Here is a 20,919-nt window from a genome sequence, read left to right on the forward strand (position 1 = left end):
ACTATTAAGGAATGTAACTTGTTAACATTAACAGCTGAGGGCTGTGGTCATCTTTTCAGCCTTCACAGTCAGCTTGTTTGGGAGAGCTTCAGCTTTTCAGCCATTTACCAGGCAAGACAAAGGTCACATCAAACCTGAGAGCTCAGGCCAAACCCATTTACAATGGTCCCAAGGACAGGCTCCAAGATTAGATTTTTTTTTTTGGAGATCTGTAGATTAAGATTTTTTGACTGCACAAAAGAATGCTACCTAACATGTACACCTAAAACTGTGAATCTGCAACATCTTGACAAGAAATTTAACCTTTAAGTTAACCTCAAATTCAGGACACATGCATAGACACAAAATCTTGCATTTACTTGAGAGTGTAGTTATTCTGGGCATATACCAGATGTAAAGCAGACCAATCACCACCAAACTTTGAATATTAAACAATACTGTTTTACATCAATTAACAAGCATGTTTAAGAAGTACTACCTTTTATTTGACATTCATGGTGTGCTGGCTATAGGATTCTATGTTAAAGAACCCCTGTAGGCAATCACATGGCTTTCAAGACATATCAGCATTTGGGCGGTGATTGAGCTATAGCAAATCTAGACAGTACACTTCTCAGGAAGGTGCCAAACATAGAGTCAATGAGTGAATGCTGACTGAAAATGAGTCTATTATACTTACGCAGGTCAAGATCACCATAGGCGTACAAAAGAACATCAGCCTAATGGGGACAGACAAGATTGCTTGATGCCTGAAAAACTTACCCAGAGTTCTGGACATCACTGGCAATGCTGAACTGAGTACAAGGATTGACACACAACATCCAATGATCTGATGTAGAGAAAGAAAGAATAGTGTTTTGAATTAATACAAATATGTATAAAAACAGCAAATCTCACATTTACACATAATTAACATTAAACAAAATGTTAAACATTACCAAAGGTTTGGTTTGGAAATAAGGCAATTTGTATAGAAATCTAAAGCATCGGTCCATAGTGAGTTTCAATGATTTTCAGTACAAAAGCACAAAATAATGTATCACATATAACACCTAGCCCAAGCAGATGTAGTGCCTTCTTGTGGGTAAGAACGACAAGGGACACAGCAATACTCATGCACACACCACACACACACACACACACACACACACACACACACACACACACACACACACACACTTCAGAGTAAATAGATTCCACAGATTGTGCAATTAGCCCTTGTGAAGTTGCTCATTACCAGGTTCTTTCCTTTGTGGACAAGTCCTTTCACTGAATCGTCACGGCTAGTTAACAAGCCCGTCGTCCCAGTCCATTTACAAATGAATAGTGCCCCATGCAAGCCAAACAGAAAACATCCTTTTCCCGCCCTTTCAGCCTTATGAAAATCTTCCAGTTTGCGCTTACGCAACTCGCAAACAAATATTGGTCAGATCAAACGAGCCATTCAGGACACTTTACCGAGGGGGATGCCAGAGCTGCTCTGTGCGAACACAGAAAAGGAGAGTAGAAGAGAGGGGGAGAAAGAAAGCAACAAAAAGAAAACAGAAGGAGGCCCAGATACATCAGCACCTTGGGCCTACCTTGCCTTACCGTTGTCATGGTTGTGTCGTCCTTCCTCGGGGTGAGGCCTTCAAAGACGCGCAGGCTGTAGAAGCCGACGACAGAGGACACCATTAGGTAGCTGTGAGAATTAAGGAAAAGACGCCCCTTATGCAGGGGGGGGAGCACAGCCTCCCTTTTTTTACGCTTACTCAAAATCACAAAGAGAAGCTAAACAAAACACATTTCTTTTTTTTCTTCTTCTCCCCCCAACCCCCGGAAGCTGCTCGACAAGCTATCCTTGGTGTAAATAACACGGTCCTGGGCCTATGAGGAGAATGGCTACTAGCTGACAGGGGGACATGCAAGCTGATGGAAGGATACAACATCAGAATGATTTCAATAGCTGCTTGTACGACTCCAAACGTAGACAAGGAGGCATTTCCTATCCCTCGCTCCTGGAAAAAGAAGAGAAGGAATGTCTTTAACTGAAAAAATATAGCTTCATATCAGTCTTGCAAAGAAACTCACAGCAAATGAGAGTGATGTTTTCCATACTATACCCTTGAATATAGAGTCGTGTGAAGGGATCCCTTTGATACAATTTAATATAACATAAAAACTTAAAATGAATAGATTTTTAGGTAAATATGTTACACATCACAAAACTGAATAATACTGTAGAAACTGTTAGAAAACAGGAGTGAATAAGCTTTGGGTGGGTTTTGAAGAAAATATTCTGAAAAGTAATCCCTTAATACATTTTTCCCCCTTCAATGCAGACAGGTAGTACCAGATTGGCTGAATTAAGAACTGAAACAGATGAATAAACCCCCTTTTTTTACAATCATTGCTAATCACGTTATAATTGAACAGGTGTTCAAACAAAAAAAAGGCATACTCCTTACGATAAAAGGCCGTACTGATTGAATGCTTCTCCGTAAAGAACACAACAAAAACAACAAATACTTTGGTAAACACTTGGATTTTTCTTTTGAAGTCCATGCAAAAAATATACCTCCTCTCCTTATCTTGTGCTGTTAAGTGATAAATATTTGCTTTTGTTAGGCTTCTTGGCACTACTGCTGTTTACATTACACAACTTTTCACTTGGCTTCGGGGAACTCTGTTCCGAAAGCGGCAGATTCAGAATTGTCCATGGTATTGCACACTCACAAAAAGACACCAGAGGATAAGCTGCTTTTGAAGTGCTGTATCTACACAGAGCAAAAACTTCATCACCACAGGGAGGCTGGTATTAAATGCGTTTTAACACACACACGCAAAAAAAAAAAAAAAAAAAAACAGAAAGGAGGAAAAAGAACGACAGGTTGTTTCATGCCTTTATGCAACTGTCATCCCTCTACTTACCGTAGGAATCAAATGGAAAAGCGCTCTCTTTCAGGGACTTAACCGCACAAGATCTGATGTCATTTATTAATAGTGAACGTGAATCAAAGTTCTAGAAGCTTTCTCATTACACTCCCTTTTAACTCCCGGGCCTCCTTTCATTTTACTCCGGATTGTTCATCAGCGCCCGCTGCAAGCGCGGCCCGTGTGATTCATAAACAAGGCGCGTTTCTGTTGCTTCTGGGATTAGCGGCTCGCAAGCAGCTGCGCCGGGGCAGAGTCGGGAGCCGCGTGTGGCACGTCGTTACTGGATACAGAGCCCAGTCAGTTCCTTCAGGTGCGCTCCGTCCTGCGCTTTGATGTACCTCAAGGTAGTTTAATGAAGGATAATCACAGAAAAAGAAAAAAAAAAAAAAAAAAAAAAACTCATAATGGACTGGATTATTTCTTCTTTTCTGTGCAAATCTGTGAATTGACAAGGAGCTAGATGTTTTCAGTCAAAGGTCAGAAAAGTGGGAAATTGGATACTGTTGTTTTTTTTTTTTATTATGAAATATTAAACACAGTTTTCTTTTTCTCTAACGCTGTTGGGTCAGCTGCTAATAGCAGTTTTATTGGTTTTGCTGGTAGTCTTTCGTCGAGGGACGCAAACCCATGCGTGCCTCTCCTTTTGTGCACACATTTTTTCTCCTCTACTGTGTCAGAGGCGTCGGCAGGTACTTCTACCAAAGCATGCCGCACTTCCCTTCTCAAGCTGCTGCTGCACCCTCCCACCTGACTGCACAGCGTGTACTAGAAGCTGCGAAAGCCGCACAACATGTCGGGCAGAGATGCCTATCAAACGGATCGCAGTATTGATTAGCTCTAAAGAGGACAACTCCCGACATCTGACGGGGAGATCAGAGGCGTGGAACGGGTCCAGCGCTTCAAAAAGTGTAAACCGTTTAGCAGGCAGCGCTGTCAGGAGACTGACGCGATGCATGACAAGGGTAATTTGGGGGGATTTCATTGCACGGGTCATGCCAAAGAAAATAACTTTTAGATAAAATAATTGGAATGTGAAGGGGGCGGCCACCACACGAAACAGAGAAAAGGGTAACAGAAATAAGATCTATTTTGTTGCCTTCGTGAAAGGAAAAAATTAAGTGACACTCCAGTTTTGGGTATCGGTGAGAACGGATAGCTATACCCCACACTCACAAGGGATTCAAATCCCACAGTGCTGTGAGGAGACCATACAACTGTTGCAACACTCACATTACAAGAATTCACCGGGCTGGGTTCAACTTAAATAAAAAAAAGTTAGAGAGCAGCTTATTCAGTAGCTGTAGGCTTCAGACACGCAGCCCATTTAATCTGCACTGCACTGTGAAATGACTCTCAATGAAAACTGCGAACATTAAAAAAAAAAAAACCCAAGCCATTGCTGATGAAAACCGTTAGATAAAAATCAAGCAAGGGATTTTCACCATGCACCTGAGCACAACTGGAATTTGGTTTATTGTGCAATGAAGCCTTCAGTACAAAGTGTTCACAGCGCAAGCCAACAGTCAGACCTATGCACACAACTGGTCATGTGTGTGTATGTGTGGGGTGTAACAGGACTCACTGTTCAGAACTCACCTTTGATCCCTTTGGCATTGCGGTTTCATCCACTAATAGATACAGGATGTTGAGAGCCACTAGAAGAACTGAGATTGTCTTCAGAATAAAGAGACAAAGAACAAAGAGAAGTTTGAGGTGCAGATATACACAAAAACACATCCTGTTGGGTCAACAGTGGTGAAGATGGGATGCAGCATCACAATACAGGTATGAAACTGAACTGCAGTTTGGACTTAACTACTGTGCCCTTGAATAAGACACTTGGATAAATTATTTCAATTTCCATGGGCTACCACCAGCAAGCCAGCTGTTTTAGATAAATCCTCCTGTTCTAATGAACTCTCATTCATCGGAATTTGAATTATACACAGCTACACTACTTTAAATGATGCCTTTCAAAGGTAACAAACAGCTACATGCATGTCCGGTTTTATGACACCTGTTGGAGATGATATGGTCCTGTCCAGCATTTACAGTTCAATTCTTGAAGGACAAGCCTGCCCAACAGTGACAGTAACACACAAGTAAACGTGGATTGCGAGTCTGGTTCAGAATCGAGGATGGAGACTGTAGGCTCTTGCAATGCAGTTCCACTTAGTGGCATCACCACTCCCAGGCTTCAATCTACTTAGGTGCATGTGTTCAGGTGCGAGGCATAGCTGAACTGAGGCATAACTGAAACTGCAGCTGTAGCTCATGCTTTGGACGACTCATCCTTTCTTCTCACGCATTACAAAACACAAGGGGCCAAGAACACAAGTGTGACCGTGCGAGTTTTGGGACTGGGCACACCTTATGAGGCCATAGATGTGAGCGGGGCACTACTGGGGGAAAACAAGTATATAATATGATTGCTTACTGTTCCGGTCAGGAGTATTAGCATGACAAAAGGGTACAGCAAATTCTTCTCCCATGCCGAAGCCTTCTTCCGCCTCTCTGCAGGGACAGACACAAAGCCTCTCTGTTAGCGCCGGCGTCAAACACGGCTTAACCGACGCACTCGAACACACTGCCCAAACCCTGCTGCCTACTGCTGCCATTCCTCCACCTCTCACAGCTTCCGCGGTTCAGTTTAAGACATATCGAGTGTGTGTGTGTGTGTGTGTCTGTGTCTGTGTCTGTGTCTGTGTGTGTGCGCGCGTGTCAGCACCAACAGAAACTTATCTCAAACTGCCCTGGAGGGGAATATTATTGATTGCACAACTGCTATAAATTAAACATTTTCTCTTTAATTAGCCACCCGTTTACGGGCTGCCTCAGTTGGGAGGAACAACAATACACAGACAGATGAAAGAAAACGTCACAGGGAAAATGACAGAGGTGATTTACGTCGTTATCTGTATATCGAAACAAAACACTATCAACTTGCCGTCTTGTTCACACATAAATGAAGCTCAGGTGATTAATGACTGAATCACTCTTCTCAAGAGCTTCCTCATCAATGCTGAAACAGTCATGCAACCAAAAAAAAAAAGAAAAGCACATACTTTCAAGAAGTGTTAAATTGATTCTAACAGGATTCACCAAAAAAGGCAATGACGAGACAAGAAAATAAAAAAATATAAGATTACTTTGTGCCCAGTGAAGATAAACAGTCGTCATACTTCAAAAAAAGGCAGCCATTGTGTTTCTGTATATTGTATTGTGTTTCATTGTATACAACATCAAGGTCGAGGCGGATTGAAGCTCGGCGATTACCGTGATGAATATCCTCTCTCAATGTCACATTGTTCCAAATGAAATGAAATCTCTGAATGAAACAGACGATGCGTAGCTGGGCTGTCTGTGAAGGACGCGCACGGCGGCGTCCCTTTTTTCCGGGAACGGCGCTGCTCGGTGGCAGCGGCGACCCTGCCTACTGCTTTTACTCTGTGGAACCGCACAGCTGCTTGGCCCTGCTGTTTGCCAAGCATATTCCATATGCACAATGCGGCTTAATTAATGACATCACTAAAAGGCTGGGTACAATAAAGTTTGCCTCTTGTCCAATATCCTAAGTGCCTCTGTGCCTCTCCCTCACTCCTAAAGCTTCTGCCCACACTGCACTTCATTAATAATATCCCAAAAAGGCTGGAAAGACTAATCATCCAACAAAAAAACTTCTGGTTCATTTCCAAATTTAGAAATATGAAAAAAAAAAACCCTTAGGTGCACCATTGCAAAACCATTCCACTCTGCATATAGACTAAGCCCTGTGTGACGAATGTTAGCATTCACGTTAGACGATATATAGCTGTGTAAACATCTTCACACACATGGATAAAACTACATGCAGTTAGTAAGCTCACCCAGTTTATTCTTCTGGCTCCTGATGTTGTCCAACTCTTTGTGCAAATGCTGGGTGCCACATTGAGAATGAGATGCTGTCCCTACAAACAGAGATTAATACCATTAAACAATCAATAATTTCAGGCTGTATTCTTTTAATAATGAAATAAAAAAAGGTTTTTTTTTTGTTTTTTTGTTTTTTTTTTTTGGTAAAAACTGGTCTCTTGTTCAGGAAGCTCTAAAGGGTCCAAAAATGAAAAACATTTTTTAACACCTTTAAATGATGTACATCTTCAAAAGGATGGCAAAGCCACAAAAAAGCTGCTATTAAAATACTTTCCCTTCATGTTTAGTATTTACTTCAACGATGGCATTTCATCTTGATTATTAAGAAATCCCATCACACTAATAATCCTGCTTAATACATAACATAGTGATCTCAAATGTGTAAAAATAATCTTCTGACTCAGTACTGTCTGGTGAACGAATCTGCATGCTTCAACTAGTCGGGAGAAAATAGAAAGGGATTCTCCAGGAAAACCGCAAAAGCAGCTCATTTAAGGTTAATTTATCTGTTTTACTCTGTTTTTCTTCCAGCCTTGACATATGGTTTGAGTCCTCAAAGTGAAGTGGAAGAGTATCTATTTGCATCCCCTGGGGTGATTGGCAGATCAAGACCAATTAGTTCAGTGTTACACTGTTACTAGCGTGCAATAAATATAAGATCTTTCATCTTTGTTACAGAGGTGAAGAACCGATAACTTTGATCAAATAAATATTTTTTCATCCTGCCACACCCTGTCTGCTTGGATTTAGGGAAGGGAAAAAAACAGACTTGATCCTGTTAGAGGCCTCATACCTGTCCCAACCCTTCAATTCGGAAAAACCTGAACCCTCCAACCAAAAACAGGAACAATGGAACAGGAAATGTCACAGTTAGTTCAACAGGGCTGGGGTTTTCTGCCCTAACAGGGAGCAAATGTACCCTCTCTTTGGCACCTGGAATTTCTCCCCGAGCAACACTCAACCCAGGGAAAGGGTTTAGTGGGCCATACCAAGTGTTTAGCCATCAGCATATGCTTGAGCACATTATAACAATACCTTTCCCTAGGTTTCATTTTCAAATGCTGAGCAAGTTTGAGAGAACTTCAATTAGAAATATTTTCACACTAAATGTGCTTCTGTAAGCAACTTATTTTAGAAGTAAATTATATTAAAACAACAAAAGTAGTAGACTATATTCAATACTATCGCACAATATACACTGATTCATAAAATGCACCTGTGTGTGTGTGCGCCCATACGTACAAGTGAGTGTACGTGCCTTGTAGGGATCTTGTTACACTGATGTCGCTGGGAACGAAAGACACAAACTAATCCTTTTAAAAATGACACCGCATGTAGAGTTACATCATTTACAATTATGCTAAACCATGCTGTGGCTGACAAGAGACTCACACGGGCATTGTGTGGAGAAGGGGAACCACTGGATACAACGTTTCCCGGATCTGCATCTAATCATAACTCACACGCTGTGACTGCGAATCGTGTGAGTTGGAACGCCTCCTTTCTCTCATCTGCTTACTTCTGGTTCACTGTGCGGTTCCACAGATCGTACACGTCACCAGAGAGGATACACATATTCAGTTCTGATCACATTCTGGACTGAGAGAATGGCCAATAACCAGCCCGCATGCTGTTTGCTGCCACCATCCCAAATAAATGTATTTTTGCAAACAACAAAACCACATAAAAAAATGTAGAATAAATAATTACTTTGGCATACGTACATTTCCAGGTTTGCTAACTAGCTGACTAACTAATTACCTATACATACAAGTACAAGCATGTGCTGAAAAACATTTTTAGGTTAGCAAAGAAGGTAGAAAATTGCTTTTCTCATAATCCACAAACCAGAGTCAGTGTCTGGCAAAGTGAATAAGTACCAGAGAGCAAAGGCACAAGGCCCTTATAACATATTCACAGCTGTCATGATCACTGGTAAGCAGTCATAAGGGGGTTGCTTTTCACTTTGCATGAAAAATGACATCTGATTCTTAATTAATTCCCATTCCAAAGAAAGCATGTATATAATACAGAAATTATAAATACAAAGTCATACCTTCATGAAACTCAACGTGAACAAAAACGTCACTAACAGCATAAGTGTAACAATCACCAACATGTCAAAGGTTCTTGCAATATAATATTGCATAGTGAACAGAGACATCTGGTGGAGAAAGATCAAGTTCAAACTATGGGGACCTCATCAAAAATTTTACATTTGTGATGAAGTCATGCTTGAAAGTCACTTAATGGAATGAAACATTTGGCATTCAGGCTTTGAGCAAAAAAGGAACTTAAAAATGAACACGGCTGGTGTAAAGAATTAAACATTCATCTTACAGTGAAAATCTCAGCCACATAAACAACAGATTAATGACAACCTCCACAAACATGATCGAGAACAAATAACAGCTTCCGCAGCTGCATTTTATATTGGTCACAGTCAGAGCCACAAAATATAAAATGCCCTATGATGCCATTTAACAGCTCAGCATTAGCCATTTAATTGTATTGCAGTATCAGTAGTAGAATTTTGAGTCCTTCCCAGAGAAGCCTGAGGACTCACTGGAGAAACAAGCTCCTGAATCCAAGGCAGCGGGGCTGGTGAACTACCTCTGACCTCCTCTTCCCCGGAGATCAGAAGCATCTTACGGAACTGAGATTTTCACCTGAGTGTGGTGACAAAAAATGCAAGGAATTCCTGATAAGGAGGGAGGCGCGACCCCCCCCCCCCCCCCCCCCCCCGGTGGAGCCCTTCCCTACGCTCCGTGCCACAGTGACCGCCGAGGCGGGAGAGCTGGCAGGGCCCGCCCCAAAGCCCCAAATACGCATCACTGTGTTTTGTTTCCAGAATCACGGTGGCTTACGCAGATCAAAGGCCTAAGCCGATAGAAAACAGATTACAGTTATTTCATCAGGTGTTCAAAGCCCCATGGTTTTGCCGTGAACGCGGAGATGCCACACAGCCTCCCATTGAGAGCCGCTGTAGCCTACAAACAGCAAGGCTATCAGGAGAGGGATCTCACTTACCTCCCTGCTCTGAATACAGAGTCATCTTTTTATTTACTCGCATCTGTACACTTGGTTGCTCGCTCGACTTGATATTAAAGTATGTTTTGGCAGCCCTCCAAATAGTTCCTACATTGTGATTTTTTTTTTTTTTAAAGGCCGAGAGATACTGCTCCTCGGGGAATACAGCAAGCTGCTGGGCAGGCGGACGTCTTTTTCTTGATCCTGTGTCACCTTCCAAAAGGGTAAAGGGGTTCATACCACGCCAAGCTTCTTCGAGGCTAACCATTTATCAGCCAATCTACAGCACACACAAAAATGTGCTAGCACAATGAAATTCAGGTGTCCCTTCTCATTGAAGGTGGAAAAGCCTGCACTTTTTGTACATGCAAAAGGCCTTCTTCCTGGGATCTGCCATAGGTATACTGGCAATAAACCTCTATATATCTCTGCAGGGTGATAGGACCGTGATAAATGTGCCAGTCTGGTACTAAAATATTCACCTCAGAGCTGATAAATAGAGAAAATAAAGACCAAGGCAATCGAACCAGAAGCAGTGCCATTGCACCGATCGCATTTCGCGGCGGAGTTCTGCCGATGGAGTTCTGCCGACAGAGTGCCGCGAGCTCCATTTCCAGCTGACTGTTCATTTGGTTCAGAACGCACGCAAATAGAACGTGACCTCCATTTTGTCGCCGCGGTTGCGCTCCGCTGCGCCGGGAGAGGAGCGCGTGCCGCGGTGAGAGCCTCTGAGCGCCGCAGCTTGATCTGCGGGATGAGATCGACCGTCTAAAAACGGCACGCTGCTCTGGTCAGCGCCGTCCGCCTCCTGAATGAGCCGGGGCTGGCGGAGGGGTGGAGCCGACCCTCCGCCGGCCTTCCCCACGCCCAGGGCTCTTGCATCACATGTCAATTTGGGCATGGTCAGCTCTCATCGCATTTTTAGGATATGTCAGAGATTCAGACTTTATACTGCAAATGTGAATTTTTATAAGTACAAAATAATTTTCCATGTTTTGTACTTCCAGATCAGGGTTGTATTTGTGTTATTTCATTTCCCTTCACCACAGACAGGGGCTGAGTGGAAAATCGCTGGTATGGTTCTCGGTTTACATGACAGACGCAGAATTGCACTGTGCTGGTCACATTCACTGCTGGAGCAGCAGGAAGAGGCAGGAATGCTGCATTTTAACTTATACATGAGCACAAATGTCTCAGCGCTCACCTGACCATCCATGACCGCCCATCTATTCCATCTTAAACATTTTCTATTTATCTGCAATCTGCACCGCATAGAGGGACCAGTGTTTGAGGCAAAGAAATAAGAACAACTTCAGAAAGAGGAAGGGAAAAGAGAACATGATTTGTCAAGGCAAATGAATTCCTACGCGGAGGGTTCCATCTCGCTCGGTGAGGTAGTCACTTCCTTGTAATGTGCGCATGCATTTATACTGACGTACCATTTAATCTCCTCTGAAGGGCTTCCTCTTGCAAATGGATGCAATAAATTTGCTCATCCAGGTCTTCGAGGATCTGGAAAATAAAATGGCATATAATTACACCGTGAGCGCGGCCAGTAAAATGGCAAATGAAATTGACTAATGACTTATATGTGGCATCCCACAAAGGTGTGGGATGAGTAACACTCAAACTGGGTAATGTCTTTCTGACTGAGAACTGGGGAGCTTGGTGGTGTGTTCCTGTGCAGACAGACACGGCGCTCTTAAGCCTGACTGATTAGGCCTGCGCCATCCTCTGTCATAAGTAATACAAACGCAAAATTCATTTTCATGTCAGATTATTCCATTTGGATTTTTTTTTTTTTTTACGTCACTAGCATTTGAACAAAAAGAGAGCTTTTCAGGCTGAATAATGCATGTGACCAAATGATTCATTCCCAGGAACAGCCTTGTGCAATGGTACAGTACGTGGCTTCACCTTTGTAAGAGTTTTAATAAGGTACAAAGGGCACCATTGTAGAAAATAGGGTTTCGTATGACAACACAGCCCCCATTGTTTAGATGCATGGTATTGTGCATTATTCTATCGATATCAAAGTAAAACCGTGATGGTACAGAGGTGGAATAATCAGGACACAAATTGATGGTGTCATCTCAGAAGGGTAACATAAGACGTGGTGGCAAAGGCGCTGTGCTCACCGTGGGCTTCACAATTAACTGGCCCATGACTGTGAACATCCGAGACAGTCCCACTGGAGTGCACACTGTAATGAGAAACAGTGCATCGTCAGGTCAATACGCCGTAGCCACACACCCAGATCCACTCTCATGGCACCAGCGCAAACAGAGGCTCATCTGGTTAATATAATATGAAACACTCTCGTCTGACCTAGTGACCACACTGTAACAATATGAAACAGTGGTTTGTAATTTACTCTGATCTGGTCCAATGACAATTATGAAACAGATATACAGGTCAGTGTAGTATGCATTCAAACATACACCAGGGAAAAACACTGTAAAAAACAGTTACCATTGGATGGCCAGGTCCATTTAGTATAAAAAATTCCAATCTACTGCAATGACTTCTTGTTGTCTAGCCTCTGCAAAAAGCTTTCTCATATAAAAGCAAGCTGAACTTTCCCCATTGTGTTCTGAGAATAGGCAGGGTACTTACTCAGAAGCAGTAATCCTCCCATTAGAGATATGCAGGAATACAAATATGGTAAGTAGAACTCCCAGAGGTCTGAAAGTACACAATGAATGTGATTTCATTCCTTCAGAGATCACAGGCACACATAAATACACCTGAGAGTGCATACTAAGTAGCATTCTAACACGTCAAGTTTATTATTCAACACCTGAATGGACAGAAGCAAATGCATAAATCCCAAAAACCACGACTAAGCTACACTAATAATATAGTCATGTCAGCACATAATAATATAATAGTTATAACAGTTAATGTTACTACCGTCACATCATCTTATATGAACTAACTAATGAAAAAAAGCATTCTGGAATATTCATTCTCTCGTAACTCTGACATTATGTGGTTTCTCTCACTGTAATGTGAAAACTACCCAAAGATAGACATTAAGATCACAGCGTTCAGTTTCCATTTACCCAACGATGCCCAACATGAAGTTAAGGCTGACTCTTACCGTATAATGACTCCATGCTGGCTGCGTCATTGTCGATCAGAGCTGAGGCCACCCAGACTATTCCCAAAATAAGCAGGCCCAGCAGGAAGAGCATCACAAATGTCTCCAAGACACGAGCCTTTATGCCCTTGGTGAAGGAAAGGAACATCATCCGGCATTAATGAAACCAAAATTTGCCCCGGTCATCAGCGTGAATAAATAACTATGAATGCTACTACACTATAAAACTAATTGCTTAGCCAGCGCCCCTTAACCCAATGACTTGCATAGCCTATGAATTATCCGTTTACACAGATGAAAACTTACTGCAGAAAATGTGTTTGGGTACCTTTCTCAAAAGCATCCTTCTACAAAGCAATGCCCCACCTCAGAGCAGAATGGGCAACCTTTGGGTTACTTCCTACCACCACCCCATGCTGCTGCCCATTGACATGTGCATTGTACTGCCTGACCCAGAAGACACCTGTGCCTGTAAGTGAAGACCTACCTGAAGAACCACTAAATACCTTCAGTACAACAAAACTGGAGTAATGACATGGACTGACCCTTTCCCCATAGCTTAGCTGGCTTTAGCTACCTCTCAGTCTACTACCTGAATTTGCAAAGTGAATATGGAAACATCACACCAGTCAAAAGAATAATATAGGAAAACATATTAACAGAAAAGAATAGGAATCAATCGATCCCCTAGGGAAAATGATGCGCTACAAGGTATACTACACGTACAAATGCAAGCACAACAAGCAAACATCTGATCATACACAGACACAAAAAAAGAGCGAGTTATCAGAGCCACAATGCACAAAGTTGTAAAGATGATGCTGAGATTTTGCATTACACAATGAGATTCACTGGTGATTCACAGTTACAGTGAATCGAGGGTTCTGTTTCTTTGGTCAGTGTGTGCTTTCAAAGAAAATCTCTACCTCAAAATTCAAACAATGTTGAGATATGTTGGGACAGTGTGCAGGTACCGGGCAGCAGTGTTCTTTTTCCTGCTACTGACACATTTTTGTTTATTTTATAAATAGCCTAAAGTGGAAGCTATGGAAGTTCCCGCCAACAGGTCTTGTTATTTAAGCAAATAGCCCCCTTACCCTTATAAAAATCCCACATTATCCAAATCATACATAATCTTACATTGTAATCTGACTTCATTGACAAAAACATCTGTCAGCAAAATCAAATCAAATCTTTCATTTATTTATGAAACCAGAACTCACATGCTACAGAAGCGCAGGATAACTAGTTATACACTGAATAAACAATCACAGTAGCATCAAACCGTTTCAAGCTCAGGCACACAGTCTTGGTGTCACACTACTGACTATTTTAACCAAACTTCCAGCGGGCCAATGCAATTGCGAAAGACCGGACTATTATCCAGCACACAACAATATAATGGCACCACAATTCAATTCTTTAAACACCAATTAAAAGCTTGACTTCACTTGGGCCACGCCAGCAGCACAACCTGACCATATAAAAGGCATTATGATCTGCTTTATGATTAAAGGCAGGGTTCCCATCTGCTTACAATTACAACGCGGTAATTGTGGTCATGTCACAACCGCGCAGACAAGAGCTACCAATAATCTGTTTTTCTAGTTAGAGCCACCAAGTGTTTCGTAAGACTACGCAGCATCCGCAAAAAAAAAAAAAAAAAAAAGTCAATTTCCCAGCGCTGGCGCAGTCTGGAATACATGACCTCTTATCTTAATAAGATAGAGCTGCCACTGTGAATGAAATGGTGCTCAGCCCGAGCAGGGGCTGAGGCGCGCTGGCAGTCAAAGCCTGCGCTCGGCGGCGGGGCCTTTTTATTTAACCTCTCAGTGCTCGCCGCGCGCCACGGCGTTCGCTTTTTTCATCCCTTTTCCTTCTTCTCCTCAGCCCCGCGCCCCGCTTCGTCACTCTCGTATCACTGACAGTCTCCTACCCTTCCATCTCTTCACCCCTCCGTTTCGAAATCCCGACCCCTCTCTTCTCTCGATCCACACAGGTGCTATGAACTGCCCCAGCGACGTAAGAACTTCACAGTCTCTGATTATCTTATTGTCTCCTCAAAGATCTCCTCCAATGGTTCTGCAGTTCTCCATTCTTTCCAAGTTCATGCCTCATTTAACACCTTCCATTTACTTGACTCCTATACCTCTCTAATAAGGTCTATTCCTCGGCTTGATTTTCGTGTGAATGGTATTACTTAGCAATAGGCTCTCGTTCTATTTTAAGTAGCTAATTTAAGACCGTGCTGTCAAAATATCGTTAATGTTACCATTTCCTTCATTTTGTTATGCCTTTGATTGCATCTCTATGAAAACCAGTCAATCCCATCACAATCTTGTCAAAGAACAAATTAACCTGTCTGTAGTTTTCCTGACAATCACAATATAATTATCAACTCGCACCTTATTTCATGCTGAAGGCCACACATTCACACTGATAAATACTGAACACAAGCATACAGCATCCTGTACCTGGTGAGGGCACAAATGCATGCAGCTACAAAACTAACAAAAATACAAAAGACAACACTATGACTAGCTAATGTCCACCCTTCATATTCAATATCCATAATGCTGGCCAATATGAATGAGTCAGCATTTGCTCCACAATAGTTGCTATAATCAGTTGTTGTGTTCTCTAATGGATTAAAATTGATCCCCTAAATGAAAAACACCTATATATGTAGTACTCACTTAAACTCATTTAAATACATACTGTTTATCTCGTGTATGTCCTGCACGCAAGCAGACTGACCTAAACTGACTCATCAAATATAGCACATGATTAAAATAGTGTTGTAGCATTGTAATATGGTTTTCTTTCTTCTTTGAAACAACCCAACTTACATTTTGAAGTTAATTACACTAACTGTCTGTTTCTGAACTGTACTTTTCACATGAGTATGTGGAAACAGTCAAGCTGCTGATGAATTAATAGGTCCAACCTCCATCTAGGCTACTGCACTGGTCTGAAGGTGCTTCCATGTAGAATATTCTAGCACTGCCGAGCTCAACAGAGTCTACGGCGCCCTCCTGTGGTCAGCTGACACGCTGCCAGCACACCACGCAGACACCTCCGAAGGTGGAGTTCACCGTGCCTCTGCGTTTCAGCTCACTCACACATTTCTGCACGGGAACTCTCACACATAAAACACACCTGACTTCCCACCGCAAACCAGATGTGAAGATGAGAGCATATCAAACATAAAAGGTGTGAATATTACTGCTATAATCTCATGCCCCTGAAAATAAACCCCCTCGCGAGCCCAGCCTGTCTACCTGCCGAGCTCTGTTTGCTGTTATAAAACAGCGTTAATGGCAATAAAATGGTGCTACCCGGGGCACAGCAGCGGCAGGCAGCGTGTTTAAAAGCAAAGCGAAGCGCGGTATTCTCGGAGCCCTAACCGCAGCAGGTGGAAAGGAGAGGCGAGCGTAAAAGTGCAGTGAGTGCATGTTCCCGGAGGTGACTGCTGACCTGTCTCTTAACGCTTACTAAAGGAGACAGGGGCCAGAAAGCACACTTCCACAAAGACTCCGGCTGCTCAACCAACAAGGTCCTCCTTAAAAATCCAGCCCCCCCCCACCCTCCACCGCATGCTGAAGGAACCCTCTCAAGGATCCATCTTTGTCCATTTAAGTTTGGCTCTGATTTCTATCCATTTTAGGGCAAGGGTGGGTATCGTCATTTTTTTTTTTTTTGTCCCCGCGACCGTACTGCTGACAGCGAATCAGGAGGCGGTGACAGACACCGTGTGGAGACGGGGGACAGGCGGGGAAGGGGGGCGGGGGGAGAGCAGCGCTCCGACACCTCTCCCACAGGCTCAGGGGGGCTGCGGGTCACCTTCGGGGCGGAGGATGCCAGGTGCTCCCGACCCCCGTCCCCTCGGCCGCGTGACAGTGTCCCGAGACAGCCTGGTCCCTGGGTTCAGCTCAGCCCCGGCTCCTCAGGTGATGAAACACGCTTTTGCAGAGCAAAGTCAGACCAATCAGACCTCTCCTCTCTGATGCAGCATGAATCCAGGCTATAAATAGAAGGGCCTGCCTGAGAGAGGCTGAGCACACTGCCTTGACTGCCTCATGGAACCTTATTTCATAAAGAAACACAAGATATGTGTGTGTGCGTATGTGTGTATGTGTATGTGTGTATTATATATTATATATAATATAATGTATAACAGAGAGAGAGAGAGAGAGAGAGATAAAGGTATATTTATATATGTATTTGTATTTCTGCATATATATAAGAACGGTACTGCAGGAGTTGCATGAAGAGATGTAGGCTAATTTGAGAAAATGAGGAACACAGAGGACCGTGTGCTGCGTGTGCTCTGAAATGAACCTGCAAATGCGCCTGAAGAGCTGCACCCCTTCTTCCTTGCCCTGCTCCTTTACACTCCTCCTCAGACATCCTCCTCGCATTTGTTAAGGAATAACCATCTTTTCTAAAAGAGTCACTTTGTCCATCACCTTTTTTTTCATGAATCACACTGATGACATCATAACTCTTTCCTATGATTACGTGTCATGAATAGGTCCCATGACTGTGTATTGTTACTGATATGCTGCTTCTATGACTGGAAAACAACACTGGACCATCTCTCCTCCCCCCATTCAGTGCACAGCGTTACAACATTTCACAATGCTGTCTGCCTTGACACATCATTTTCACAGCTATGGCTGACTCTCCTTGGAGGGTGCATCATTAATAAAGTAAGAACTTTAAACGTTACAAGAGGGTTTTGGGTATAGGTCCCCCCCGTGTCATAATCCCTTGATCGTGGTACTTATCTTGTGAACAAATAAACCCTGAAATGGGCTGCTGAGTTTTCACCACCAATTACCTACAATTAGCACATACAATTACAAAGAAGGGAGTCGCACATCACACCACAACACAGGCAGATTTGGCACAAGTCTAGGATCCCTAAAATGAATAGACAGACATTAAACCCAACTTATATAACAGACAGTGGTAATGAAGTTCATTCTGCCTGCCCAGATGTCCTTTATGAGCTATGTAAACTGCATACACAAAAAAAAAACTGATAAAATCCCTGCAACAGTAGTTATGCTATTTCCGTAAGGAAGCCTCGCACTCAAACATCGCTGCACAGTGCACGGCCCTGCTCTGCCAGGGCATACAAGCTGGTAAAACGTTTCTATTCTTGCTATTCTAAATGTGTGGACCTTTAAATATAGTAGCTCTGAAATATTTAACATCTTCCCGATCTGCAGCTTTTTCGCCTGCCCGCCTGCGCCGAACGGCGCTGAGCATAATGCTAGCCGCAGCCGTCGGGCCGCGCAACTTCCAAGAAATTTGCGCGCAAGGGCCAGAGACACGGAGCACGCTAATTCTCAGGGAGATTAGAGCACCATTTGGAATAATGACCGCCCCCACCCAGGAGCCAGGGAGGCCTTCATTCAGAACCGTCCTCAGACAGCGCCCCCAAATCTCCAAGCCCCATCCCATTAAACCGCAATGCTGATCTCTACCAACTCAAGGCGGAGAACTGGAAAACCAACAATAGCATGCAACTATTACTACAGTCAACAATGAATAGCATATGCTACGCCCATTAATTACCCCATATAATCTCAAAGCATTACACTGCTCTGAATCAGTATTCAAGGGGGGCTATGCAAGGAGAAAAATGTCTGAAATGTCTTAAAATAGGTCAGTGATCCTGTTTTTTCACATTGATGTTATATATCTTTGTGCTGGCTGTCATTGAGGTAGGGTGTCCTGTTCCCTCTCCTTCTCCAGGGCAGGTTTGCTGCCTGTTCAGATGCTGTGAGGAAGAAAGGGTGGGGGGGGGGGGTGGAGAGATAAAGATAGCTAAACAGAGAGGTGGAGGGAGAGAGCGAGAGAGACTGCGAGGTGGGGAAGGAGAGGGAGACGGTAATGTAGAGGTGGAAAGGGAGGGAGAGAAACAGAGTGGAGAGCAGATTGAGTGTGAGAGAGACAGAGGTAAAAAAGGAGGAGATTCAAAAGGAGGGATAAAGAGGGGGGAGAGGTAGAGAAACTGAGTGAGAAGCAGATTGAGAGTGAGAGGGACAGAGATGTTAAAAAAGGGAGAGACTCAGGGAGGAAGGAAAAGGGAGAGAGAGAGAGGTAGAGAAAGAAACAGAGAGAGAGAAAGAGGAGCAGACAGAGCGAGAGAGACAGAGAGGGAAAAAAGGGAAGAGAGGTTCAGAGGGAGGAAGAAAGGAGAGAGAGAGAGAGAGAGAGAGAGAGAGAGAGAGAGAGAGATTCTCAGCACTCAAGGCAACGGAGCTTTTACCACCATTAATCAGCAGCAGGTCAGCACATAGACAAGAAATCAGCCGACTGCTCATCCCTCCTTTAATAGCCGGGAGCCGGGAGCTGGAGGGTCCCGAGGGAGCCCTTCCCGTCACTTCAGCTTGTGCATTTACTTTACTGCAAGACGTACCAGATGTCAGGCCAACTTATTAGTGTATCCTTCAGCCGAGGCCATGTTCACTGTGTCAGAGACAGAAAGCAGAGGGCCGGGAGCCCCAATAAAAGCGGCAGAATAAACCACACTTAGACGGGGGGGTGGGGGGGTGGGAGCCGCGGCTTCACGTCATTACAGCCTCTAATACTCCTGCTAAACGTCGCAATAAAAGGCATGTTCTACTAACCCCTCTTTGTTTTTAATGTAAAGCCTTCAAAACCAAGCTGTGACATTTCCAAGCCACCGAGGCCTGTATGTTATACCGCCATGTTTAAAACCGGGAAGATTTACGGCGAGGACGTCGCTACGGGACTTTTGAAGTTCTCCTCTTTTTTCCCCTCCCTTATCCCTACAGTGCATACACCTTTTTTTAATTACCAATAGGTGTCAGGCTGATAAGCCTACAAAGAATGAGTACTTCTTGCCCGTGTTTTCTCAAAAGCAGGACTTTATTTTTATCATGTATTACCTTAGATCTTACTAAACTGTACAAAACGAACAGCAAATACACAATCTATGAAATTAAATGTATGTTAAGAAATAGCCATTCGCTAAAAACCGCTGTCAAAAATAACAGCCTCAAACCCACAACATTCATATAACACATGACACTGAGTTTGTGGACATGTCTGGGCTTGCGTTTTGACAAGATAACGTCAGCAAGGGGAGAAAAAATAAAGTCCACCATATCAAACAGTATTGAATGTGACCTGCAGCACCTCACAGTAACAGACACATGATGAGGCTACTGCATGTTTCAAATGCGTATAAAGACTCCACTCTGAAAGGCGGCCACCGTCTGAGGTCATGCTTGTTTTTTTTTTTTTTAACTCATTTCTGCTCTTCGATATAGTTGATAAATTGTGATGATTTGCATCTATTCCGTCTTACTTCATTTTCAAGTTAGCTTTTGCCTCCACTCTACAGAAAGACATGACAATATGGCTCATTTCTTACCTAGTGCTGCTGTCTCAGCAGCTAGTGTCGCTACTTTCATAAACCAGAAGACTGACCAGTCCAGGACCTGGAGGTATATAATTAGTGACAGGACCACAGTTTGCCAGACAACAGAACCCATTGTTTGGGATGGCACAGTAAAAAGTCATCAGCCACCAAAGCCTCACACAGGTGGTTAAGTCCAATAATACCTTTTCCTGTCAGCGCTACCGATCTCCATCTGAAAGACATTTCTCAGCCTGTCCGCTCAATTTACACGAGTTACACATCATCTCAAATGCAGTGACTTTCTCTTCATTATCAGGAAAAGCATGTTTTTTTGGGGGACCAGGTAGTGCACGCAACCTTGGTTGTTGCACCCACTACAGACATAGCCAGCATCCATCTCTGCCCCCCCCTGCCCGGCCTGGCAGAATGCAGCAGAGTGCCAACCTTTGCGGCAGGAGGGTTATAGCAGAGAAAAAGCGCTGTGCATCATAAGCCAAAAATCCAGACTTCAAACAGTGCACATCCACCCAAAAAGGTAACATGCAAAGATGTAACA

General features: G+C 43.4%; 1 protein-coding gene across 1 annotated transcript in view; it reads right to left on the reverse strand.

Moving 5' to 3' along the window:
- Nucleotides 1–20,919, reverse strand: part of lmbr1 (limb development membrane protein 1) — a 43,902-nt gene that overhangs the window by 5,858 nt on the left and 17,125 nt on the right. Inside the window, exons 6-15 of the mRNA XM_036520762.1 lie at nt 12,962–13,088; nt 12,475–12,543; nt 11,997–12,061; nt 11,298–11,370; nt 6,783–6,863; nt 5,354–5,430; nt 4,513–4,590; nt 1,924–1,997; nt 1,591–1,681; nt 763–829 (exon numbers count right to left, since the gene is read on the reverse strand). Of these exons, the coding sequence (XP_036376655.1) occupies nt 763–829; nt 1,591–1,681; nt 1,924–1,997; nt 4,513–4,590; nt 5,354–5,430; nt 6,783–6,863; nt 11,298–11,370; nt 11,997–12,061; nt 12,475–12,543; nt 12,962–13,088 (802 nt within the window). The remainder of the gene's footprint in view (nt 1–762; nt 830–1,590; nt 1,682–1,923; nt 1,998–4,512; nt 4,591–5,353; nt 5,431–6,782; nt 6,864–11,297; nt 11,371–11,996; nt 12,062–12,474; nt 12,544–12,961; nt 13,089–20,919) is intronic.

Source organism: Megalops cyprinoides, chromosome 2 (assembly GCF_013368585.1).
Source record: "Megalops cyprinoides isolate fMegCyp1 chromosome 2, fMegCyp1.pri, whole genome shotgun sequence".
NCBI lineage: Eukaryota > Metazoa > Chordata > Actinopteri > Elopiformes > Megalopidae > Megalops > Megalops cyprinoides.